Source organism: Notamacropus eugenii, chromosome 4, assembly GCF_028372415.1.
Source record: "Notamacropus eugenii isolate mMacEug1 chromosome 4, mMacEug1.pri_v2, whole genome shotgun sequence".
In the NCBI taxonomy this organism is placed as follows: domain Eukaryota; kingdom Metazoa; phylum Chordata; class Mammalia; order Diprotodontia; family Macropodidae; genus Notamacropus; species Notamacropus eugenii.
This window is the reverse complement of record NC_092875.1, coordinates 16,311,490-16,336,580: the sequence shown is the minus strand read 5'-3', so window position 1 is coordinate 16,336,580 and position 25,091 is coordinate 16,311,490. Positions and strand designations below refer to the sequence as shown.

The 25,091-nt window shown below is 55.0% G+C and overlaps 2 protein-coding genes across 8 annotated transcripts; one reads left to right on the top strand and one right to left on the bottom strand.

The window, feature by feature from the left end:
* The first annotated feature begins 3,905 nt into the window (after positions 1-3,905).
* On the top strand, positions 3,906-13,346 carry GAS2L1 (growth arrest specific 2 like 1). Of its 7 annotated transcripts, none has more exons than XM_072600045.1 (6): positions 3,906-3,997; positions 5,289-6,004; positions 9,669-9,776; positions 10,059-10,155; positions 10,901-11,159; positions 11,605-13,346. In XM_072600045.1, exons 2-6 carry the CDS (start codon positions 5,306-5,308, stop codon positions 12,815-12,817), a joined length of 2,376 nt encoding a protein of 791 aa, XP_072456146.1. In that variant the 5' UTR covers positions 3,906-3,997; positions 5,289-5,305; the 3' UTR covers positions 12,818-13,346. The 7 variants fall into 7 exon arrangements, with proteins under 7 accessions (XP_072456146.1, XP_072456143.1, XP_072456141.1 ...); XM_072600042.1 differs by having other exon boundaries at positions 3,922-3,997; positions 5,292-6,004; XM_072600040.1 differs by lacking the exon at positions 3,906-3,997 and adding an exon at positions 4,073-4,094.
* A 943-nt stretch (positions 13,347-14,289) lies between these two features.
* Positions 14,290-24,099, bottom strand: RASL10A (RAS like family 10 member A). Its single transcript, XM_072600046.1, has 3 exons — positions 23,462-24,099; positions 18,682-18,806; positions 14,290-14,923 (listed from the first exon to the last, which is right to left on the bottom strand). The coding sequence occupies exons 1-3, from the start codon at positions 23,795-23,797 to the stop codon at positions 14,653-14,655; spliced, it is 732 nt and encodes a 243-aa protein (XP_072456147.1). The 5' UTR covers positions 23,798-24,099; the 3' UTR covers positions 14,290-14,652.
* Between the last annotated feature and the right edge of the window lie 992 nt (positions 24,100-25,091).

The window sequence follows — 25,091 nt, the reverse complement described above, 5'->3', positions numbered from 1 at the left end:
AGCCATTCTGGGATCTGTTCCAAACTAAGAAGCTCAGTCTCACATCCTGAGGTCCAGGGAAAATGTGCTGCTTTTTGGCCCCAGAATGGCCTGAGTGGGGTTTTATTTATGCTGAACTTGCCCAGTCCAGGGGATAGGTTAATCACAGGCCTGAAGACCCCCAGGTACCAGAGGAATCTATCAGGGTGGGTTAGTTCATAAGCCACAGCTAGTGACCAGCTCAAGGTAGTCAGCATTGGAGGGGGGATTTGAAACCCAGGTCCTCAGACTCCAGAGTTGGTCCCACAATCCAACAGGTTGTCTGAGTCCACAGGACCACCAAACACACCCTAGAGGTAGTTCTGAGGGGTAGCTCCTCACCAGCACATTTCATCTCTTGACAACAGAAGTCCCATCCCATAGGCCCAGATCACCTTCCATCATCCACTACTGCAACTTAGCTATCATATGGGGCAGTCCAGAGGGCTGTTTGCCCATTTCCTGCTTTCCACCCCAAGGCTGGCTCAATGCCACACTACTAACAGGCCTGAGAGTTTTGTGGGTCAGTGAGTGATGCTGATGAGACTCCGGGCAGGCCTAGGAGAAGGCTGTGAGGAGGTAGTGGGGCCATGGTTTTCTGCTCTGTCCCAAGCCCTCCCTAGCTGCTGGACCTCGGTCAACTTGAATCAGAAAGAAGCTTCAAGGGCACAAAGATGGCCCACCTCCTGGGGAGAAGCCTAGGTGATCTTCCCTCCCTCCCACTGAGGAAGAGAGAAGTAAGACAGGTTGAGCCTATGGTTGAGCTTAAGCTTTTGGGGACTTGAGACAGCTCTAGGAAACCAACCTGGCTATGGGGACTCCAAATAGGGGCCTGGCCCCACTGCAAGTGGGTCAAGTTCTTGAATGACTCCTAAGCCCCTTTGTCTCAGTTTCCTGCCCAGAGGGGTGGGGTGAGGGGCCCTTTGCCAAGTGATGAGCTCACCCTGTTACCCCCAGCAGAGACTGAGGCCCAGCTGCCTTGTCTCTGATCCGAGGACTGGGTGGGTCCCAGGCCTGCAGGAAAGTAAGAAGGGTGAGCAAACACAGTGAGCCTCCCTTTTTGCCTGGACCACTCAGACTCCTGCTTCCCACCGAGGTGAAAGAGCAAACCCTGGAGAACAGAGATCATAACTAATAATTAAAAATAGTAGCCCACATTTATAGATGGCTTGAAGGTTTGGACACTGCTTTACAGAACTCCTTACCATTAGAAAGCCTGGCTTTTAGTCTACTAGCTTTGCCCCAGGCTGATAATGGAGGCAGAGGAAAGGCTCTTGGGTCCAGAGTCAGGGGTTCCATCCCTGTGAGACACCAGGTAGCTCACTCACATGCCGGGGCCTCAGTTTCCTCATCTGTATAGTAAAAGGTTTGGAATTCATCTCCATTCCAATTCAATCATTTATTAAGTGCCTACAATATACAAACATGACATAATATTTTGGGGTTGGAAGAATGGGAGGGATCAGGAGTTGGCACCTAAGCTGGGTCATGAAGGAAACATGGGAGAGCAGCTAATTAGGCTTAGGGGAAGGCCTGTATGTACAAAGGTAGGAAGGCGGGAGATGTCATGTCACCTTCTGAGGCTGGTCTGGCTGGAATGGGGCCTTTTCAACCTTTGGCCAGGTGAGTGGCAGAGTTCCAGATTGGGGAGGGCTTGGAACATCAAATAGAAGAGTAGATATTTTATTTTAGAAGCAAGAGGGAGCCATGAAGCTTCTTCATAGGGGAGTAACATGATCAGATTTTACAAATACCAGTTTGGAAGCCCAGCTTTATCATATCTTGGAACATCAGAGAGCCCCAGTTTGGAATTAGGGGACATTGGTTCAAATCCCACCTCAGATTCTAGCTCTGTGATCTAAGGCAAACCACTTACACCTTCAATCTCAGTTTCCTCACCTGTAAAATGGGAATATTTTCACTTAAAATGAGCATCTGATAGTATTTTTTGATTGTGTACAAGGCACTCGCACACAGAAACAAAGGGCTGCTGCCCTTAGAGAAATGCTTGAGGAAGAGGGGTTGGCAAACCTTGAGTGATGGCGCGGCTGGTCTTGCCAGGCATAGCCAGGGGCAGACATCCCTTCAAAAGCCTGATGGAAAACAGGCATGCTGGGAGCCCAGTGGTACCCCCGCAGACTAAAATCCTGATTGGTTCCTGGCTTCCCACCCCCAGAGTTCAGCAGCCTGGAGAGGCAGCACCCTAGGAAACCTCCAACCACGTTGCTCTGGGCTCCCACACAGGCCTGGTAGGACTCCCGCCCCCACCCCGTCCCTAGCTGCCCCAGGGAGGCTGCTGGACACTCCCCACTCCCCCAACCCTCCCTCCCAGCATCCTCCCCCGGCTCCCTCCCCCAGGGGTAGCTAGGCAGATGGCGCTGGTTGGCTGGGCGCTAGTCCCTCCTTTTCTGTTTGAAAATAAGCCCTGATGCTGTTAACCCTCTGCAGGGGCGCTCAGCTGCAGCTGCGATAGGGAGGGGGGTGGAGAAAGGGGGGCATCCCGCTTTTTGGCTTGTTCTCACTTCCTCCGGTCTGTCCGTAAACCCTGGATTTCCATCATAATTAGTGAGGATTTATTCACAAAGTGCATTATGGTTTGCAAATTTGTGACCTCATTGGATCCTCACCAAGACTCTGGGAAGTGGGCTACTGTTATCCCCATTTTACAGACGAGGAAACCGAAGCCCAGGGTCAAAGCTGGGCACTTTCCACCACACATGATGCTTTTCCAGGTTAAGGGGGTATTTTGCAACCCTGCAGGTTTGGGCCGCCCCCTTCGGCCGGGACCCTTGGAATCAGGCACTGAATGCATGGTGGGGACAGTGAAGTTCCGAGGCTGCAGCCCAGCCCAGCCCTTCCCCTCTTATCAACCTCCCAAGGCCAAACTGGCCCAGGCCGGAGGTGACCAAGCACAGTCCCTTCCTTCCTCCCCAGGCTCCCAGGAAAGGGTTCCCTGGCCACCCAAAGTATCTTTTCCTGATTGGGTCTCCGAGGGAGGCCTTGGAACAGGCTGTCCCAGGCTGGCCTCATCTCCGTGCATTCCCCAGTGGCCCCCAGGGAGGGAGGATGAGGGTGGGAGGGGGTATCCTGACCATAGACTCAGGACCTCAGGCACTGCCCGCTCCCCACACTCTGTTTCTCTGTCTCTATCTCTGTGTCTCTCTATCTCTGTGTCTCTCTCTATCTCTGTGTCTCTCTCTGTATCTCTGTGTCTCTCTGTATCTCTGTGTCTCTCTGCCTCTTTGTCTCTCTGCGTCTCTCTCCAGTCAGAGGCAGACGGTGGTGGAGCCGGTGGAACGCTGAAACTTGCTCCAGGCCCAGGGCGTGACTCACCTCCAGACACATCCAGCCAGAATCCAGCCCTGGGGAGGGAAAGGGGGCGGGGAGGGGGCCTGGGAGGAGGGGGCCCAATGACCTCACTGGAGTTATTAAAGTCATAGTGTCCCCAGTCTTTGCGCAGGTTGGATGCAGGTTAGAAGAGCCCTGAAGGCCGAGGAAGGGCTGGGAATGTTTCCCTCCCCATAGGCTTGGGGGAAGGGGGACTGAGATAGTGACTTCCCCCACTCTACTCCCACGGACCCGGAGCCTACGGTGGAAGTCTGATTAGTCCCGGGCGGGCTCTGGGCAGAGTGATAGGAGGAAGCGCCGGGAGGGGTGGGGGCGGGTGGTGGTCAGAGCCTAGGACGCCAAGGTTAGCGGGGCTGGTCAGCTCCCGGGCCTCTCCCACTCCTCCCCGGGCAGGGACCCTGTGGGGCTTCCTCTGCCACGGGGACCTCATCCCCTCGCCTCCTACCTGGAACCCCTCCCCTGCACCTGGGAGGAGAGGAGGGTCCGCTCTGGGGCTTCCTACGATGAAGGTGCCCGGAGTCTGAAGGGGTCCAGTCCGGAGCGCGCACGGAGACCCCGGGCATCCCCTCCCCGCTGGCGGCGGTCCTTGCGGATAAGGCGCTTGGAGATCCACGGGCACCCCGGGGCACAGGTGGGCACGGACGCCGCCCCGGGGGTCTCCCTCTCCCCGCTGCGGGCTCGGGGGGAGCTCGGGGAGCCCCCACCCCCGCCAGAAGCTGCCGCGCAGGGTACGGGGCGCTGGCCCTTTAAGCGATGCGCGCCCGCCCTCTCTGGTTGGGCTCCAAGTTGGGGGGGGGCGGGAGGGGGGAGGAGAGAAAAAAATAATAAATGAGACGGAGGGAGGGCGGGGGGAGGGGAGCCGGGGCTTTTCGGGGCTGGGCTTCTTTCCTCTTTCTGCCGGCGGCGGAGGCCAGACCAGTCGGGCCCAGCCTGCGCCCTGCCCGGCGCGCCTGGGGGGAGACCCGGAGGGCGGCGTGGAGGCGGGGGCCCGAGGGCAGCCCCCGGGGCGTGGCGGGACCCTCGGAGAGCCCCCCCGGGGCCGTGGCCGGCCATGCGCTGCCCGGGCCCAGCCGGGGCCTCCGGGCTGCGGGCGGCGCTTGGAGATCACGGTGGGCGAGCAGGGTGAGGCAGGTGAGCCCGGGGTGGGGCTGGGGGGGCCTCTAACTGCCAGGTGTCGGGAGCCTGGGCCCCGCCCGTGCCGAGACTCTCCCCCTTCGGGCTCCGGCCCCCTGCCCGGAGGGAGAAACTGAGGCTTCCCCGCGGCCCCGGCCTTGGGGCGAAGGTGGGAGAGACCCCGGCTCCCCCGCCTGCCACCTCCCCCCACCCCCAACTGCTGAGAACGGCTCCGGCCCCGCCCCTGTCGGTTTCTTTCTCAGGCCCCGCCCCCAAAGGGCCGATCGATGGAGCCTGGAGAAGTCCGAGGCAGGAGCCCACCCAGGCACGGTGGGCGGCAGGGAGAGACTCCCAGGAAAACCTGACCTGGGGGCCCTCGGGGCGTGGAAGGGAGCCCTAGGAGCGAGAAATCGGGGTGGACTGGTTTTTGTGGTGACCTTGGACCAGTCACTTCCCTCTGACCCTCAGTTTTTGTATGTAAAATAAAGGAGTTGGAACCGATTCTCTCCCAGGCCCTTCCCTGCCCCTACACCCCTTCTTCTGAGGCCCCTCCCAGCCCGACATCCCCTGTCCTCGGACCCCTCTAAGCCCCAACACCCGCTGTTCTGAGGCTCCTCCCGGCCCGACACCCCCTCTCCTCAGGCCCCTCCCGGCCCGACACCCCCTGTTCTATGTACTAAGGTTCACCCCTAGAAAGGCACACGAGAGTGAAAGAGAACGAGGCCTCAGCCAGCCTTGGCAGCCCCTTCCTGGGGTGCCTCCTGCCCTCTCTCCATCCTGGGGCTTACTTGGCTTCTCTCTCCTTGCAGCAGTGAGGGCCCCAGGGATGACCAGCAGCCCAGTCCCAGCCATGGCGGAGAAGACCAGTATCCAGTGTTCTGCCTCTAAAAGCATCCGGCCCTTCCGGTCCAGCGAGGAGTATTTGGATGCTATGAAGGAAGACCTTGCTGAGTGGCTGAATGCCCTGTACGGCCTTGCAGTCCCTGGTGGTGGTGGGGGCTTCCTGGAGGCTCTGGAGACTGGGGCGGTGCTGTGCCGCCATGCCAACAATGTCAATGGCATAGCCAGGGACTTCGCAGGCAGCCACCCAGAAGCCGCCAGCCGCTTGCGCTTGCCTTCGAGGGAGGTGGTGTTCCAGGCCCAGGGAGTCGTCCCTGGCTCCTTCCTGGCCCGAGACAATGTGTCCAACTTCATCGCCTGGTGCCGAGGAGAACTGGGGATCCCGGAGGTTCTGATGTTTGAGACAGATGACTTAGTTTTACGCAAGAATGAGAAGAACTTTGTGCTCTGCTTGCTGGAAGTGGCCCGAAGGGGCTCCAAGTTTGGGGTGCTGGCCCCAATGCTCATCCAGCTGGAGGAAGAGATTGAGGAGGAACTGAGGGACCAGGCCAGGGAACCAGGGCCACCCACCATTGGGGACCAGGATCAGGACCAGCAGCCCAAGGACCCAGCTTTTGGAATTGGGGCCTACCCCAGCCGAGGACCCAGGATGACTCTGTGTGATCTCCGAAACCTGGATGAGCTGGTGAGAGATGCGTGGGCTGCGGGCACTGGGATGCCACCTTCTCCCCAACTGCTTTATGGGGGAGTGGAAAAGTGGACTGTTGATGCCTCAGTTTCCTCATCTGTAAAATGAAAGGGGTTAGACTAGCTGGCTTCTTTTAGAGCTCTATTCTAGGATTCTAATAACACTATACCACTTTGGGCCTCAGTTTCCTCATCTGTAAAATGACGTCTAAGGCCTCCTCCGGTGTCTGCCATTCCCCAAGAGATGTTCTTTGTGTTCATCTTTCTCCTCTCTCTTCCCTGAGCCTCAAGAAATCTGTCCCATTCCCTGCTAACCCCGAGTCTTCAGCCCCATCCTCATAGTGGCATGCCAGAAACTCATAATAGAACAATGATGACGTGTGTCGTCTGCTTTAAGGTTCGCAAAGTGCTTTGCATAGATTATCTCATTTGATCTCGCAACAACCCTGCCAGCTATGTGCTACTATTATCCTCATTTTATAGATGAAGAAACTGAGGCAGGCAGAGTGATTTGCCCAGGGTCCAGCAGCTAGTAAGCATCTGAGGTCAGATTTGAACTGACTCCAAGCCTGACTCTATCCCCTGCCTCACCTGGCATGGCTGTCAGTTGGTATAGTGATTGCTTTAGGGGCAGAAAGGAAGAGAGGAGCTTTGAGTATGTGGAGAGGGTGACCCCTGGCCTCCTTAGCCCACAGAGGTGATTTTACCCATCTCCCAGTCATGAGGGTACCGGAGAAAGGCTGGGATTTGGCCAGGCTCACATAGCAGGCTCACTACAGCCCTCCTAGTCTGACAGGGACCGGGGGCTGGCAGAGGTCCCTGGCTGAGGGGGGCAGAGAGAGAAGAGCCCCCTGCCCTTCTCACCTGGAGGCATCAGGCCTGGGCAGGGTGACTGTTAGCTCCTCCAGCTGTCTCCCTCCTGCTCTGCCTGTCTCTCCCCCCTCCTGGGGTGGGGGTGAGGGGGCCAGCACTCTTAGTGGTTTTTTCCAGAGCAGCCCAGCTACAATGAAGCCCACAGGGAAAAGCAAGGCCTGTATTTTTAGCAATTCCAGACCAGAGTTATGGGGTAAGAGCACAGTCTTTGGGGGATCTTTGAGGTCTTTTCAGGGGGTCTTTGCTGCCCCAGATCCCTGGCCTGGGACCTGAGAGAGCCCAGAAGCCTGGGGGCAGACAGGCCAGGGCTGGCTCCCAAGCTGGGGTACCCAGGCAGTGAGTACCCTGCAGCCCCAGCTGCTCCAGGCTTGGCAGAGGTTGGGAGGGCAGCCCTGTAAGTGCTGCCAGACGGCCCCACCTGCTTATTTCTTTCCGGGCCACGGTGGCGGTAGCTGTGGAGAGTCAGGAGATGGGAAAGGCCCCCACTGGGCCAACCCAGCTGGGCGGGGACACACAGACAGCCTGGGTCCCAGGGCCAGGCCTGTTCCACAACTTGACAGCCAGGCGCAGCCAAGGGGACCTCACCCGTTCCCTGGACTGCCTTCATACTTAGTCCTTGAATCATTCAACAGGAAAGCATTTGGTGGTCTCAGATCTCCATACTGGGCAGTTGGGTAACTTTGGGGAGGTCTTGGGGTGCAGAAGAGGGGCCTCTATGTAGATTCTGTGTTGGGGTAGACCACCCCCTGGTGGTATCTCTGGGTGAGCTGCCATCAATGAGGGGAACCCCAGAGCACTGGACAGCCCCAAAACTTGCTCTGTGGTAGACAGCAACTGTACAGAGTGAGGGAGGGAGGGAGAGAGGAAGACTTGTTAAGCACCTATTATGTGCCAGGCTAAGCACTTTAGAAATTCCTCATTTCATCCTCACAACAACCCTGCAAGATAAGTGCTGTTAGTCTCCCTGCTTCACAGCTGAGGAAACTGAGGCAGACTGCTCAGAGTCACATAGCTAGTAGGTGTTTGAGGTCATATTTGAACTCGGCTCTTTCTGACTTCAGATCTAGGCCTGTATCTGTTGAGCCACCCTAGTTGCCTCATAAGAAGGCTGAGGGTCTTGAAGACAGGAGGGCAAGGCCGGTTTCTTCCCTCCAGTGACTCAAAGTTGTGCCAGGCTCTAGGATTAGGGACAGAGAGTGGCCAGAAGGGCAGTCATTGGGTCCAGAGGTGGAGAGCTGGGGATGAGGTGAGATGAAGGGGGACTACAGAGGCTGGCCTGGGCCCTTGTGGTCTTGTTGAGGGGGAAACGGCCCATGGGAGCTGGGATTCTGCTGAGGTTTGGAATGAGGTGCCTTAGGGAGTCGGAAAGGAGAAGGCCTGAATTCTAGTCAGTATTATTCTCCTTTTCATAGTGCTAGAATTGGAAGAGACCCTGGAGGCATTTTCCAGGGAAAGAAATTGGGGCCCAGAGAATTTGAAGGCTCAAGTAGGACCCAAGCCAGTTCTGCTTCCAAACTCAGTGTTCCTGCCCTGACCTTGCATTCATATCCTCTCTCCCTGCCCCTCCAGGGCAGGCATCCTCGGAAAGTGTTCTTTGGGTGTTCCTGGGGAGCCCAGCTTTTGGAGTCTCACAAGGGCCTCCCAGCTGCCCTCAGGGGCATCTCCTGACCTGGCTAGGGAGATGGGACTTATTCACCCCAGGAGATGTTAGCGAGATAGGTCCCATGTTTTTCACCTTTGAGAAGAGAAGCTGGGAGTCCCAACACAGAGGCAGTGGGGATACAACAGGAAGACACTGAGGTCAAAAGACCTGAATTCAAATGCTACCTTTGCCACATAATAATAGTAAATAATAAATAATAATAATAGCTAACGTTATAAATAATCATAATAGCTCTTCAGGCACTAGGATAAGTGCTTTAAAAATGTTACTTTGATCACCGTGGAAGGTGGGTGCTATTATTATTCCTATTTTACAAAGGGGGAAACTGAGGCTTGCCCAGGCTCACACAGCTGTTAAGCTAGTCTGAGGCAGCATTTATACTCAGGTCTTTCTGATGCCAGTCCCAGGGCTCTGTGCACTCTGAGTTCTAATCCTGGGCTCTGACACTATTGGTGTGGTCTTTACATCCTGGGTTTCATTTGCAAAATGAGAAGTTTGGACCAGTTGACTGCTGAGGCCCCTTTCGGCCTTGGTGCAAGGTCCTATGAGCTTCTTAGCTCCCAGCTCCCAAGGGTTCAGCTTCTCTCAAGTGATGGGTGGGGGAAGGTGGGAGTGGAGCCCGAAGGTCTCCATGCCATCAGTTTTCCTGACCCCTTATATCTTCCTTGGGGACAGGTAATGAGAGGAGAGGAAAAAACCTTCTAGCACTGAGGGGAAGATAGGACCATACTTGGGTCTTCATAGCATGTCAAGCCACTGGCCACTCCCATTGGGCCATCTCCCTATCTCCTTGGTGGGGAGGCCAGGGAACCAGGCAGAAGAGGCTAGATACCTTCACTTTTTTCCAGTGCCCAGGAGAAACATCCAGCAGATTTGGGGCCCTGCCCCTATTCCCTCCCACCCGTCTGTGAGAGAACTAGGGAGCCAGAGTGCCAGTCTCCAGATATGTTTGAGGAAGAAATGGGGCAAAATAGCTGGATTCTCTATCCCTCTGATCTAGGTTTAAAGTTCCTCCCCCCATGAGCCTCTGCTGGCTCTTCTGCCTCTCCCCGTCCCACACCCCACCTTGGGCCAAGGGGAGATCTTGGCCTCTCACCTCTGAGCTCCAACTTCTTTGTCTTCACAGGTTCGAGAGATTTTGGGCCACTGCACCTGCCCAGACCAATTCCCCATGATCAAAGTGTCGGAGGGGAAGTACAGAGTGGGGGACTCCAGCGCCCTCATCTTTGTTCGAGTATGTCTCTCCAGGCTCGTCTCTCTGTCCCCTAATCTAAAATCTCTGGGCCCTGGCTAGGTTAGGGCCCAGGGACAAGGGTGGAGATGCTGGCTGCTCTGGGGACATTTCTTGGGATGGTGAATAAACCAGCCGAACGTCCTCTGCCCTAGCACCCATCCCCAGGTTCCAGAGAAGGGAAGTCCTCAGGCAGCAGCGAGGGTACCTTGCTTTTCACACAGGTTGTGGGATGGGGCTCTGAGGGCAGTGGGCTCCAAGAACCGGGACTTGCTTTCCCCTCAGGTCCTTCGAAGCCATGTGATGGTGAGGGTGGGAGGAGGCTGGGACACGCTGGAACATTACTTGGATAAGCATGATCCGTGCCGGTGTGCCTCCATCTGTGAGTATGGGATGGGGCGTGGAGGGAACCCTTCACTCACCTGGAGCCTCTCCCCCTCTCTGTGTCAGCCTTAGACCCAGCCAGGTCCCTATCGCCTACTAGGCCAGAGCACCCAATATTCGCCAAGCCCTGGGAAATAACCTAGTGGAAAGGGCCCCTGAGTTCAAATCTCTACTTTCAATCTGTGTGACCCTGGAACAGGTTTGGGATTTCATTACTACACCAAATGTAGGGCGAGGAATTCCCTCTATCAGGGCCCCCCACCTCATGGTCTTGGAACCAATGGGTGTCTTTAAAATTGACAATGTAATTGGTTTCCTTTGTAATTCTCTGTTTTTCATTTTATGCATTTAAAACTGTGATTTGGAGAAGGGTACTTGGCTCTCACCAAACTGCTGGGGCGGGGGAGTGACTATGACAAAAATGGTTAAGAAGTCCTATGTGAGAGTTGTCTTAGAGACATTAGTAAAGTGACTTGCCCAGGGTCACACAGCCAGCATGTATCAGAGTCAAGACTTGACAGGTCTGACTTTGAAGGCTGACTCTCCAGCAAATGCTCTGGGCCTCAGGCTGTAAAAGTGAGGGCCCTAGTCTACACTACCCGGTTTTCACATCTAGGGGCCTAATCCTGTGCATGGCAGAGAAATGTGTATTGCTGAAAGGTTCTCAGAGGTGGAGGGGTCCAATGACCCTGGGAGTACTCTATAGGATTCCTCATGTTGACCCTACCCTTCTGTCTTTGCAGCTCACCGGCTGCCCCTGCCTAGGGCACTGGCCTTCTCCCCACAGAAGGCATCCCCGGCTCCCGGCCCTCGAGCCTCCAGTCCTGGGGCTCAGCGCTGGCCAGATGTGGGGTGCCCTACCCCAGGAGGGGAGCGCCGAGGCTCTCGGCCTGAGGGGCTCCCTGCCCGGCTTGGGGCTGGGGGACCAGGTTCCCCTCAGGCCTCTACAAATCCCCGGGGCCATCGGGACAGTCCAGAGACTCGCCAATCAAACCCACTGAGGTAGGGCCTGGGTCAGGCTTAGAGAGAGAAAGGACTAGGGGAGTGAAGATTCTTGCTATCCCAGTCTGGTCCTTAATGGGTTACCCCAAGCCTGGAACTGTGCATCCGGTCTGTGGCGCAGGAAGAGAGCACCCTGGCCGCCCAGCTATGACTCATTCCCAGGAAAAAAGTGTGGCAGGCTTCCTGTCTCCATGGCAACCCAAACTAACAGTCCAGGCTTGGGTGCAGCCAGCCCGCCCCCCTCCCCAGCCTTGGGCTGCTTTCCTCTGGTGGGGGGAGGGTGGCCTGCCTGGGGAAGTAAGGGCGGAGGGGGGCTTCTGTCCCTGATGAAGAAGAGGCTTCAGGCGGCCTGCGCCCCAGGCACCTAAGGGATGCCATCTCACAAGCCTTCCTATTCCTTGAGTCCTCAGTGTCTTCCGACCCCAACTCCCCTTGTCTCCCTCAGGCCCCGGGATCAGCTGCCCCCCAGGTCCCGCCGTTGCTCAGGTGACAGTGACTCATCAGCTTCCTCTGCCCAGAGTGGCATCTTGGGCTGTTGCCGGGGTGAAGAGGGGTCCCCGGGACCTCGGAAGGACAGTAACAGCCAACGAGTGACCAGGGTCCCAGCTCCACTCAGGAGACCCCCAGCTCACCGGAGCAAGTCCCGGGATCGGGGCCCTGGGCCCAGTCCCCGTGTAGACGAGCGAGGTCGGCCTCGAGGCACCCACAGTGGCAAAGATGCCCGCCTGGCAGCCCCAAGCCCTGCCCGGCGGGCACAGAGCCAGGGTCGGGAGGACCAGACGATGCTGCTCATCCACCGAGACAGAGACGGGCAGCACTCATGGGCTCGCCCCTGTGGCTCTGGCAGAAGTACGCCCAGGGCGAGGAGCCCTGCAGTTCCCCGTGCCCGGGTCCAGCCCCCCGCAGTCTCAGAGCCCCCCCAGCCCCTGCAGATGGTGGATACCCTCTGCCAGGAGCTTGAGGAGCTGGCCCGAACCTTCCAGGCCCCCCTGGACCCCAGGCAGGAGCAACAGCTGTACCGCTGCCTAGAGGAGGAATTCCTGGCCAACTCTAAGGCACTAGAGGCTGAAAGGGCCTCCCTGCCCCAGGCCCCCCAGGGCACCCCTGAGCCTGTGGCCCCTGACTCTGCGTACTGCTCCTCTAGCTCATCTTCATCCTCCCTCAATTTTCTGAGCAAGCATGGCCCCCCTGGAGAGGCCTCCCGGATGGGGCCAGCTCCCAATGGGCTGGCCCCCGTCCCCAATGGCTCAGGTGAAACCTGGGATGCCAGGGTTCCAGGCCGCCGCCGGGGACCTGCTCTCTCCAGCTCTTCAGATGAGAGTAATTACTGCCCTGTTCTCAATGATGTGCAGGAGGTACCAGAGGCGGGCTGGAGTGAGGTGGAAATTGAGGGCTCAGGGGAAGAGCAGGTGGGGCGGGGACAAGGGCCAGCTAGGTTGTCCCTGGCTGCAGACCCACTAAGACCATGTGCTCGTCCTCGGGTGGACAACCAGCCAGACAGAAAGCCATCCCGCATTCCTACACCTCTGGGACCCCGAAGGCCTTCAGCTGATCACAGGGCCTGGCAGGGTCTGCACTCGGCTCTCTCAGGCTTCCTGGAGCCCCTGGCTCAAGTGCCAAGGGGAGAAAGCAGGCAGGGGGAGGATGCCTGGATGTGACCTCATCCGAGGCCCATCCAGACCTTTCCTCTATGACGGGAGGGGGCCCTAGAGCTTCTTCCATGGGACCACTGAGACCATGACTGGGCATGAGACCATGGCTGGGCTGGGCTGCCCCCCAGCTGAGGCTCCTCCCTTATGTTTGCCCCCCCAGCCCCTTCTTCCTTACTATGTGGCCTTAGTTCTAACTGGGTCCATTGGACCCATCAGCCTTCCGCTCCCTGAGTCCAGGGACCAATGTCAGGGAAAGACAGGGGCGGAGACTGGCTGACTTGTTAAGTTTATGGTTTTCGGGATTGGGGGAGGCAGGTGGTCTGGGTTGTCCCCCCATCCCTCCCCTGTACTGTATAAGTGGGCATAGCAGATCTATTTAAATCTAATATATTGAGAGAGTGTGTGTGTATGTGTGTGTGAGAAGAGAGCGAGTGAGCGAGCCCGAGGCCAGGCCCCAGCCCTGCTGAAGACCCCCGCCCCCTCCCCCTGGCCCTGAGAGATTCTGAGCTGAAAAGAGTAAACTAATGTCCATTGCCCTCAGTGTGTTTATTGGGGGGGGGGGGTCACCTGGAGTTCTTCCCCTACCCTGGGAGGGGCTGACTGGGGCTAGGCGGGGGAGGGTCCGAGGCATGCTAGGGATGGCATGCTAGGGCAGCAGCAGCTTCCAGTTGGGGGCCTGCTTTTCAACTGACCAGATCCCCCGGGGGTCCCATGCTGCCCACTTGTCCTTGCCAGGCTCTGTCCAGAAGGAGAGGACCCCCAGGTTGGGCGAGGCCACCTCTAAAGGGTCATATTTTAAGCTAGAAGAAACCTCCTTTGTTTTGCAGCTGAGGAAACTGAGGCTCAGAGAGGGGAACATGGGACATTGTTTGGTTCTCATTGGGAAGGACCGTTGAGGAGGGCCACCAGCAAGGTGAAGTGCCTAGAGTGCATGTCATCTGGAATGGCAGCTAGGTGGCGCCACAGTTGATAGAGCATTGGCCCTGGAGTCAGGAAGACCTGAGTTCAAACACTAACTAGCTGTGTGACCTGGGGCAAGTCACTTAATCCCAACTGCCTCAAAAAAAAAACCAAATTCAAATCCATGAGGGGACTATCTGAAGGAACTGGGCCTGTTTGGTGCTGTGTAGAGGGGGCCGGATGTGAGAGCCGTGGGGAGCAGAACTGGGAATTGCCTTGCAGGAAGAACGTTCTAATAAAGCCATCCCAAAGCTGAACAGACTGCCCAGAAAGGGGCTGGGTCTTTCCCCTGGAGGTCTTCAAGCAAAGGCTGTGTGACTATGGGTTTGGGGATGCCCCACTGCTGCCTCCTTTCTCAGGATTCTCTCAGATATGGCTTGGGTTAGGTGACCCCTAGCTCTGGGACTTGGCCAATGTCATAGAGCGAGAAGTGGCAGGGGAGGGACTGAAGCTTGCGGTCATCCCTCCTGGCCTGAGCCACAGCCCCCAGTCCATCCCCCCCAGAGATGGAGCTGGGCCTTTCTTCTCCTCTTTATTCTGTCAGCTTTGGCCCTGAGCAGGATAGACTAGCCCTTGGGGGACACATGCGGGGTCACCCTCCCGAGCCCTGGCATCAGGGTCCTTGGTGTTGAGCAGGGGCCCTCCTGCCCTAGCGGTGGCCTTGCCTGGCCTGGGGCCTGTCCCTTGGCCCTTGCTGTCCCATCTCAGGAGGGCCTGGAGTCTGGGTTTCTGTTCCCCAGCCTCGCCCTCCTCAACTCCAATAAAGTATGTGGCCTAGAGTGAGTCTCGGATCTCCCAGCAGAAAGTGCATCCAGATGGGGCTTCCAGTACCAGGAAAGTCTTTGGGCACCAGCACGGGGGAGTCCAGCGGCTGGCGTCAGTCACATGAGGCTGCAGCGGTTGGGGTGCAGTGCTCCCTGCAGACGGATGGCAGGGTGGCTGTGCTTGCAGCCCCGAGCAAGGACGCTGCTCAGCAGCTCCTTGAAGAGCAGGACCACGTGCCAGTTGTACTTCGCTGAGCACTCCATATAGCCACACTTCCAGCTTCTCTTCACCAGCACAGCCAGGGCCCTGCGAGGGCTGAAGCGCTGTCGCTGCTGGTCTCGCTTGTTACCCACCACAATGATGGGCGCCTCTGGTGCTCCTGCTGGCCTGCAGCGGGGACAAGATTGGGAGAGAAGGTAGGTGGGAGCCTGTGATGATGTCCTTCCCATCAATGCTTAGAACAGACTGGGGGAGAGAAACCCTGTTTGGGTATCTCCAAGAATCGTAGGATCCCAAACCTAAATCTGGAAAAGACCTGGGCATCTATGTAGCACAGTGCATAGATACCTGGGCCTGGAGTCAGCAAAGATCTGAGTCCAAATCTGGTCCCCAGCACCTAGGAGCTATGTGTCCTTGGGCAAGTCACTTAAACCTGTCTCGGTCTCAATTTTCTCAACTGTAAAATGGGGATAATATAGCACTTACCTTGCAGTGTTGTTATGAGGATCAAATGAGATAATTTTTGTAGAGTCCTCAGCACAGTGCCTGGCACTGTGTAGCCACTATAAAATGCTAGCGATTATTATTATCTCAGAAACCATCTGGTGCAGCCCACTCATTTTCTAGAGGAGGAAAACTGAAATCCAGAGAGATGAATAGATTGTTCAAGATCACAGCTATTTTTATCACAGTAAGGATCTGAACTGCTGGGAAGGAGTGTGGTATGATGGGTCAAGAACTGGCCTCAGACAGGAAGACCAAGGTTTAAATTCCATTGAACATATTCTGGCTGTGTGACCCTGGGAGAATTACCCAAATTCTCAGTGCTCTGGGTTGTAGAGAAGGTCTTCATGTGCATCAGCGGAGGGAGTTTACACACTTGGGAGCCTCCTGGTCCTCACCTCTAGCCTCCCTAAGCTCTTTCCATTAGACTAGGGTTCCCTAGCTCCTGGCCTTGTCACTGTCCTGAGGAGAGGATTGGAATAACTGATTCGCATCTGGAAAGAGTCTTAGAGTCCATCCCCTTAACTTTGCAGGAGAGGAAACTGAGACTCGGGTTCATAAGTACCAAAAATTACAAAGCGGGTGAAGTGGATAGCGTGCTGGGTCTAGAGTGAGGAAGACTCATCTTCCTCAGTTCAAATCTGGTCTCAAACACTGGCTATGTGACTCTGGGCAAGTCTCTTAACCTTGTCTGCCTCAGTTTCCTCATCTATGAAATGAGCTGGAGAAGGAAATGGCAAATCACTCCATTATCTTTGCCAAGAAAACCCCAAATGGAATTACAGAGAGCTGGACTTGACCGAACAGCTGGGATTCTCAGCAGCACCCCCTTGTGACAGTGATCATGAACTGTACCTGGGAGGAAGCACTGACCTTCACGCTCCATCCAAGGGTTCCCACTAGCCTCCACCCAAGCGCCCTTGAATGAGGGTGCACTAAATTGAAATAACCAGCGACATTCTTCCACCATCTATGGTCGATAGGGATTGGTGCTAGAGGGTCTGGAGAGGAGGATAAAATGGTGACAAAGCCACCTGGTATAATGGAAACTAAGCTGTACCTGCCCTCAGTCAGAGGGCCTGAGTTTGAATCTTGGCACTGTCATGTGCTTTCTGTTTGACTTTGGGCAAACAACTTCAATTTTCTGGGCCTCAGTTTCCTCCTCTGAAAAATGAGAAGGTTGGATGGCTGCTCCTTACAGCTTTAAGATTGAACGAGCCAAAGAAGGATCCCAGTGCAAAACTGACTCCCTAGAGACCTCATTGGCCTGTGGAATATTGGAAAGAGACTGAAACTCTGCGGTCAGAAGAGCTAGGTTGAAATCCTGACGCTTTCACTTCTGGAATATTACATTCCAATCTCTCCTCTCCTTTATAGTGATGGTCGTTAGATCTTTTGTGAACCTGTGGTTCCTCAGTAGAATTCCTTCTTTCTAACTGCTATTAGTACATTTTCTTTGATCTGGGAGCTCCAAATTTTGACTATAATATTCCTAGGAGTTTTTATTTTGGGATTTCTTTCAGGAGGTGATCAGTGGATTCTTTCAATTTTCACTTTGCCCTCTAATTCTAAGAGTACCAGGCAGTTTCCTTTTATGATTTCTAGAAACATAATGTCTAGGCTCTTTTTTATTTTTTTGGTCATGGCTTCCAGGTAGTCTGATGATCCTTAAATTATCTCTCCTCAATCTGTTTTCCAGGTCAGTTGTTTTTGCTTTGAGATACCTCACAGTTTCTTTTATTTTTTTTCAGTCTTTTGACTATCTTTTTAATATTTCTGATGTCTCATGGAGTCATTAGCTTCCATTTGGTCAATTCTAATTTTCAGGTAGTTATTCTTTTGGTTAAGATTTTCTATATCTTTGTTCCAAGCTGCTTAATTCTCTTTACATACATTTCTTCCATAGGAAGAAATTTCTTTCCCCATTTTTCCTCTAAATCTCTCATTTGTTTTTTAAAGAAGTCATTTTTTAGCTCTCTTTTTTTAAACTCTTGCTTTGACTTTTCCAGGAATTCTAGTTGAATTTGTGACCAAGCTGTAGTTTTCTTTACAGATGTTTTTGGATTTCTTCTTCTGGATTTGTTTCTTCAGTTTCACTGTTTCCATAATAGCTTTTTATGATGAGATTCTTATTTTGAACTTGAACTTAATGTTGGGCTCTATGCACTTCTGGGGAGGGAAGGGATTTCTGGCCTTAGCTGGTGTTCTCTTATGTTCTTCTGCTTTCATAGCTCAGGTTGGGGGCCTACAAGCTTCCCCCAACATGATCCAAGGTGAGGTATACTTACTGCCCTTCTGACATGAGCTCTGCATGATCCCTTATTAGTTCCCTTGGAGGTTCTACAGGTCAGTGTCAGGCCTGCCAACTCCCCATTGGTCTGAGATTCCTGCTCTGGGCATTCCAGTGCAGTCTGGGTTGGAGGTTAGACTGAGTCTCCTCCATGCTCCGGGGATGAGCCCAGAGTGATGCTTCTGTTGGCTTCTGAACCTTTTCCTTGCTCAGTAAACAACCACCACCTGTAGGTGTAGATGCCCTTTTCCCCCAAACCCAGCTGACTCAGACCTTGGGAGTGGTGATGGAGCTGCGCAATGGCATCCATTCGTCCACCTTGCCCCAGTTCAGGGATCCTCTGGGATCTCTTCCTGTTCCTCTGATTCCTGCCCAGCTGCTGGTCTCAGGTCTCTGTCAGTCCCCAGACTGGAATGTGCAATGCATGGCCCACTCCTGACCAGACCCTGGCCCCAGTGTCTGAAGACCTCTTTGTCTCTCTCAGCCCTGCTGGGCTGGAAAAATGACTTGCTGTGACTTTTCCCCAGACTGGATTCAGTCTGATGCATTTTCTAGATCTTTGTGGAGGAGGCTGGGTGGGAGAGCCAGACTGTCCTTCCCTGTACTTTCTATCTTGACTATGCCCCCACTTGTTTCCTGTGTGACCTTGAGGTGGGGGCATGATGGAGAAAGTGCTGGGTCCAGAACTCGAGGTTCAAACCTGAACTCTGACACTTGTTACCTAGCCCCCTAGGCCTCATTTTCCCCAGCTATAAAATAAAGGGAGTAGATGGCTTCTGAAGTCCCTTCCGACTCTGAATCTATGATTCTAAGTCACTAAACCTCCATTGGCCTCAGTTTTCTCAGCTGTAGAATGACAAGGTCAGAGTAGATGGTCCCTGAAGTCTGTTCAACCAAGGTACCCAGCACATCCCCACTATTCTAGCTCCCAGGAACACACCCAGACCTGGGGAAGAGTAGTAACTGATAATTCTAATAGCTGACCTTTATCTAGATCCTTGAGTTTTGCAAAGTCTCTGGAGTGAGATGGGTAGGCTCTGGGGTGTCAGGTCCAGGCTGGGTGACCTGGCTCATTCTTGACTAGTCCCCTCACTGATCCTCCCCATGCTCTTACCCCACCCCAGCCTCTCACCTGTTCTCTGCAATCTGCTGCCTCAACACCTTGACATAGTCGAAGCTGTCTGGATTGCAGATGTCATAAACCAGGACGAAGGCGTCCATGTCCTGCAGGCTCCAGTCCTTCAGGTCTGGCAGCTCCTGAGAGGAGGAGAGGGAGGGTCAGTCTCACCCTGTGGGAAAGGAAGGGTCCATCTCTGGGCCAGGTGCCCAAGGAGCAGGGAGGGAGTGTCTGTCCCTCAGTGACCACTAGAGGGCACCCACAGCTGGCCTGTTTGGAGACCAGGGAGGCTGCTTCTAGAGTCAGAACTCGTTTCTAGATTTAGGGTCAGTCCTCAGAAGTCATAGCTATCTCCCATATCACAGAAGAGAAACCTGAGATCCTGAAAAGAGGAAATGACTTACCTGAGGTCACACAGCAAGTGGCATTGTAAGATCTGAATTCAGGGCTTTGGACTAATCTAGTTCACTACTAACAAGTTATGAGCAGAGAAAGAATAGCTGGCATCTACTATGATTGACCTGAACCTAGGCAAAGAAGAGTCTGGGACTAGAGGAAGGCCACTGGCCCTGGCACCCCTAAGGAACCGTTCCTCTCCCTGTCTGCAGGGGCTCTGGGAGCTGGAGATCAAGTGAACAAGTCCTTGTTGATTCTACACTCTGATGCTTGGAGCCCCCTCCCCAGCTTCTAAGTGCATTTTGAGAAAGACCATCAGCTGCCCACAGGGAAGACCCAGAGGATGCCTCACTCTGGCATGGGCTGGGCTTTAAGCCCAGTCCCAAAGTGATCCCCAAGGCTGCCCAGAGACTAAACCCTGAACCTGTCCACAGACTGAGCCCTTAGCCATGTCATAGACTGAACTCTGACCTTGTCTATAGACTGACCCCAGGTCTAGTGCCAGGCTGAACTGTGACCCTGGCTTCAAGTTGACCGATGATTCTGTCCATAGACTGAGCCCCACACCCTGGTCCAGACCTACCTCTTAGCTGCACCCAGAACCTGGACTGTCAAGGGCCTCCACTGGTAGGGCCCCAATAGCCCCCAGTGGACACAGGAACGCTCCAGATCACAACACCTCACATTTCTCTGGGCACAGACACAAACATGCACAGACATTCAGTCATGCAGCAAATATTTATTGCCTCGCTACTCTTGGCTGGGTGCCTATAGGGAAGGGGTGGGGAGAAATGGGGGCCAACCAGGACACCCAAAAGGAAACCTAGGCCTGCTCCAGCCATCAGAAAGGCCTGCAAAGAAACAGAGCAGCTCGACTGGTGACTTCCTCTCTGCTGGGAACAGTCCCTAGGCCTGGAGACTGATTTAGCTTTTTCAAAGGGGGCCTGAAGTCGGAGGCCCTGGTCTCAAATCCCAGCTCTGATCCTCATTCTCTGAGTCATTCTATCTGGGCCTCACTTTCCTTCTCTGTAAAATGGGGGTATTGAGTGGGATGAGCTCAGAGTTCCTTTATCAATTTAAATCTATGACCCTATGATGAGTTCAAATTGTTTTCCACATATTTGATCTTGGGGCAAGTCACTTCATGTAACTGGGTCTCAGTTTCTAGGTCTTTGTGTGTAGTCTTTCGACTAAGTCCAAGTTTTACAGAACAAATTCTTTTACTAAGGGGATTTGTTCTATGAAGTTTGAATTCAGTCAAAAGGGTGCACTTGAGGACCTAAAGAGCCACATGTGGCCTGGAGGCCGAAGGTTCCCCATCCTTGCTAAACCCTCCCTACCTCCTATATTCCCTATCACTGTAGAAGGCAACACCATCCTCCCAGTCCCTCAGGTTCCCAATCTAGGGAGTGATTCTGGATTCTTCATTATCTCTCCCACATCCAACACAATGCCAAGGCCCAAGCATTTCACCTCTGTAACATCTCTCATCAGTTTCACCTTTGTGGTATCTCTCATCAATTTCGCTTCTATAACATCTCATCAATTTCACTTCCACAGCATATCTCACCAGTTGCACATCTGCATTATCTCTCATCAATTTCACCTCTTCAGTATCTCTCATCAGTTTCACCTCTGTAGCATCTCTCTCTGTCCAATATGTCCCTGCCCCATGCAGGCCCTCATCACCTCGAGTCTGGACTATTGCAATAACCTGTTGGTGGGTCTGCTGGCCTCAGGTCTCTCCCCACTCCAATCTGTCCTTCATTCAATCGCTAAAGTGATCTTCCTAAAACACAGATGTCAACAAATTTCAGTGGCTCCCTATTTCCTCCAGCATAAAACACAAAACACAAATACAAAAATACAAAATCCTCGGTTTGTCAGCCATCTCCTACCTTTCCAGTCTTCTCACACCTTACTCCTCTACATGCCCTCTTTTCGGAGACCCTGGTCTCTTGGATGTTCCCCAGCAAGGCCCATCTCTTGGCTCTGGGCATTCTTTCTAGCTGTCCCCCATGTCTGGACCTCTCTCCTCCACTCTGACCACCGACCTCCCTGGCTTCTTATAAATCCCTAATAAAGTCCTACTTTTTACAGGAAACCTTCTCCAAACCCTCTTAATTCTGCTCCATTCTGCTAATTATTCCCTATTCATCCTGTATAAAGCTTGTTTGAATGTTTTGTCGCCTTGTCTTCTCCTCTGTTAGGTTTTGAGCTCCTCAAGAATCAGGGACTCTCTTTTGCCTTTTCAGTGCTTACACAGTGCCTGGCACATAGTAGGTACTTAATAAATGCTGACTGACTCTGGGCCCCCAACCAAGAAATGAATAAAACAATAAACAAGCTGTTATTAAGCACCTTCTGTGTACCACCTCCTGAGCTAGGCAATGGGGATACAGAGATGGGGATCAATCAATCAACAGGCATTTATTAAGCATCTATGGTGTAAAAGGCACTATTCTAAGCCCTGAAGATATAAAAATAAAAGTGAAATAGTCCCAGTTTTCAGGTCACTTTCAGTCTGCTGAAAACCAAGAGAAAGGAAGCCAAGGAATCTTTTCTGTTTCTGAAATATCTGCAGAAACCCAACAAGGGCTGATGGAGGAAATTCCGAGAATGTGGCCCTTGCAATTTCCTTGAGTGCAGCAACCTTTTCTTGACTAAATTTCCTATTGCCCTGAGTGCTTGGGACAGGGCTCTGCATATAGCAAGTACTTAATAAGTGAATCTCTAGCTCTGTTCTCCTCTCATTCACTCTACCTACTCAGTGGCCCTCCTTCCTGGTCCTGGCTCCTCCCCCTTTCCCCCCTCCCCAGGGATGGCTCTACAAAGTGAACAGGTGGGATCTTAGGCATGTTGAGGAGTCCTTCCTGTCCCGGAGTATCCCGACTTTCTGTGAGAGTGCCTGAAATCCCACCATTAGGGGTTCATGCCTTTGAGCTTTTCCTGGGGCTGCATGAAAAACCCTGGACCCTGGGGAGCAGAAAGGCAGTTACGAGCAGATAGTGGCCATCTCTTCCAACTTTTCCAATCTGTGTTCTAAGATAGGGACCCCTTGCCTTTGGTGAGTCATGGACCCCTTGGGCAGTCAGTCCTGGTGAAGCCTTTGGGCCCCTTCTCAGACTCACGTTTGCAAATGCATAAAATGCAATACAGCAGATTGCAAAGGAAACCAAATATATTGGAATAAAACTAATTTGTTTTCCAAGTTCACAGATTTTGGGGACTCCAGGTTAAGAAGTCCTATTTTAAGTGTTTTTCCAAGAGCTGACATTCTCTGACAGTCCTTTCAGGCTCCACATTCTCTGTTCTAAATTCTAAGGTCTCTTCCAACTCTGACATTTTGAGGTCCCTCTCACCTCCAGTATTCTCTTTTCCAAGAATTCTCCTCGCTATGTTCTAAACACTACCCTTCACCCCACCCCACATATTCCTCGGGGGAGCAGAGAGTGATGGGAACTTCAGTTAATCCTCTCTCTCCACCCCAAAGCCAGACCTCTGAAATGACCCATAATAACAAAAGTGGAAAAGGCATTCTGTGTTCTATGTAATTGGCAGGTGTGTGTGTGAAAGGGGTGGGGAGGGAAGGTAGGTGAAGGAGATGGAAGTCTGGGCCTGGAGTCAGGAAGACTTCAGTTCAAATCTGGCTTCAGTCCTTAGTCGCTGTGCGGTACTTGTCAAGTTATTTTACTTCTGTCTGCCTCAGTTTTTCCTCACCTATAGATAGGGATTATAACAGCACCTACATCCCAGGACTGTTGTGGGGTCAGATGAGATAATGTTTGTAAGAAGCCCTTTACCCCATTCCTGGCACAAGGAAGGCAATGTACATATCTGCTTATTCTCTCTCTAGGAGCCTGCAACCTGCTGGGTCCAGTCCTCAGAGAGTGCCTTACTGTGATCTGTCCTTCCAGAGAGGAGTGGAGAGAGCTCAGGATGACAGTACAGACACCACAGGCTCTCCAGGACCAAGAGTTCTGGGTTTCCAGACACAAGGTGCCCACAGAGGGCACGCACTCTAACAGACCACACGTTGTCTGGACCCAGAATCATGTGCAGAGGTAGGGTCCAGGCAGCCCGCAGACCGCACAAAGGATGCTGACACACAGGCCACGTGCTCCTACCTGAGACTTAGATAGATATGCCCTCCTAGGGGATAGACAGGGCCTTTCCAAAGCCCCCTGGCACCCCTCCCACCCCAGCCTCGGCTCTCCCGGGAATGGGCTCCGAAGCATCCTCTGCCCGTCCATCCCCCAGCCTGGACACACGCATGCTCCCTGACCCTCATGCCAGACACACAAAGCCCCCCAGCCCCTGCACGCGCGTGCCCAGCCCCCAGCGTGCCCAGTTCTTTCCGCCCCGCTCCTCGCCCCCCAGTCGGGCAGGGCTGGCTCACCTGGAGGCCCGCGTCCCCAGCCGAGGAGGCTGCGCTGGTGGCGGCCGAGGCCGCGGCCGAGGAGGCGGAGGCGCTGCTGCTGCTGGCGGCCGAGGCTGCTGCGGCCGCGGGGGCGGCCGCGGAACCGGCGGCGGGGGCCGGGGCCGGGCCGGGCCCGCCGTCGCTGATGCTCAGGTCGTACACCGCGCCGTTGAGCAGCACGGCCGGCCGATAGAGGCGGCGGGCGGCCGTGGGCCGGTGCCGCTCGGGGAAGTCCCCGTACAGGAACTGCCGGATGATGGCCGTCTTGCCCACGCCGGGGGCTCCCAGCACTGCCACCCGCAGGGTGCCCCCCATACCCCGCCCGCGCCCGGGCCCTGGGCCCCGGCGGCCCCGACCCCGGGGCCCCGCATGGGCCGCTCAGGGCCCCCCCGGGCTGGCCCGCTCCGGCTGCCCGCCCCCGGGCTCATGGCCCCCCCGCCGCCGCATCCGGGGCTCCGGCCGCCGGCCCCCGCCCTCGAGACGGGCAGGCGGACAGACCACCCCTCTGCGCGGATAGATGGTCAGACCCCCTCCCCTCGCACGGACTGATGGACAGATGACCTCCCTTGCGGATAGATGACAGACCCCCCTCTCCCCAACTCCTGCACCCTGACGGACAGGCGGACCTCCCCCCCCACCCCCAAGGATGGATCTCCCTCACCGACAGGTGGACAGATAAGCCCCCTCCACTGACAGATAGGCAGACCCTCCCTCCCTCAGGGACAGGCTGACAGACACCCGCCTCCCGAAAAGGGTGGATTGTCAGACCCTCTCCCCGGCCCCGACAGGCGAGCAGACAACCTCTCCAAAGGCCAGATAGGCAGAGCCTCCCCCCGGCCAGCACGGACAAACGGATAGACACGGAGATGCCTCCACACAGACAGATGACCCCTCCAAGTCACAGACAGGCAGACAGGTCTCCCCCCATCCCCAGAGTGCGTACAGACGCTCCCCCACCGCAACCACCCTTAAGATCCCAGACAGACAGCAGCCCCAACACCCCCACCCAGATGCCAGCGCCCCTTCTGATTACAAGCAGCCCCCCATCCTGAGCACTCCGCAGCCCGGGCAGCGGGCACAGTCAGGCGGAGCCGGCCGGAGCACCCCCACGCCGCCCCCGTAGACCCACCGGAACCCAGACAGATAGACGCGCGGACGGACGGGCGGACAGACTGAACGACCCCCTGGGCGGCGCGGAGGGCTCAGCCCTTGGCGGCTCTGGTTGCCGAGCTCGGGCGGAGTGGAGCCACCACCGCTGGCGGCTGCCACCGCCTCCTCCCTCCCGCCTTCCCTCGGTGGAGCTCCCAGACTCGCGGCCCTTTAGCTGATGAGGTAACTGCAGGCCGCCCCCTCCTCCCCGACAGCCCAGGGGTCACCCAAAGGTGGCTCCTCCTTTGAACCCAGGCACCCGGGTTCCAGCAGTTGTCCCTCTGGTCCCAAACCCGACCGCTTTCTCACTCCGCCCCTCCCATGTCCCCCTCCTCCTCGTGCTCGGGTGGCCCAGCCCCTGGCCCTCCTCAGTTCAGCAGGAGCACCCCAGTCCCGCCTCGCCAGGTGTCCCTCCCATCTCAGTCTCAGGCCCTTCTCATTCCTTTGCTGGCTCTCCCCT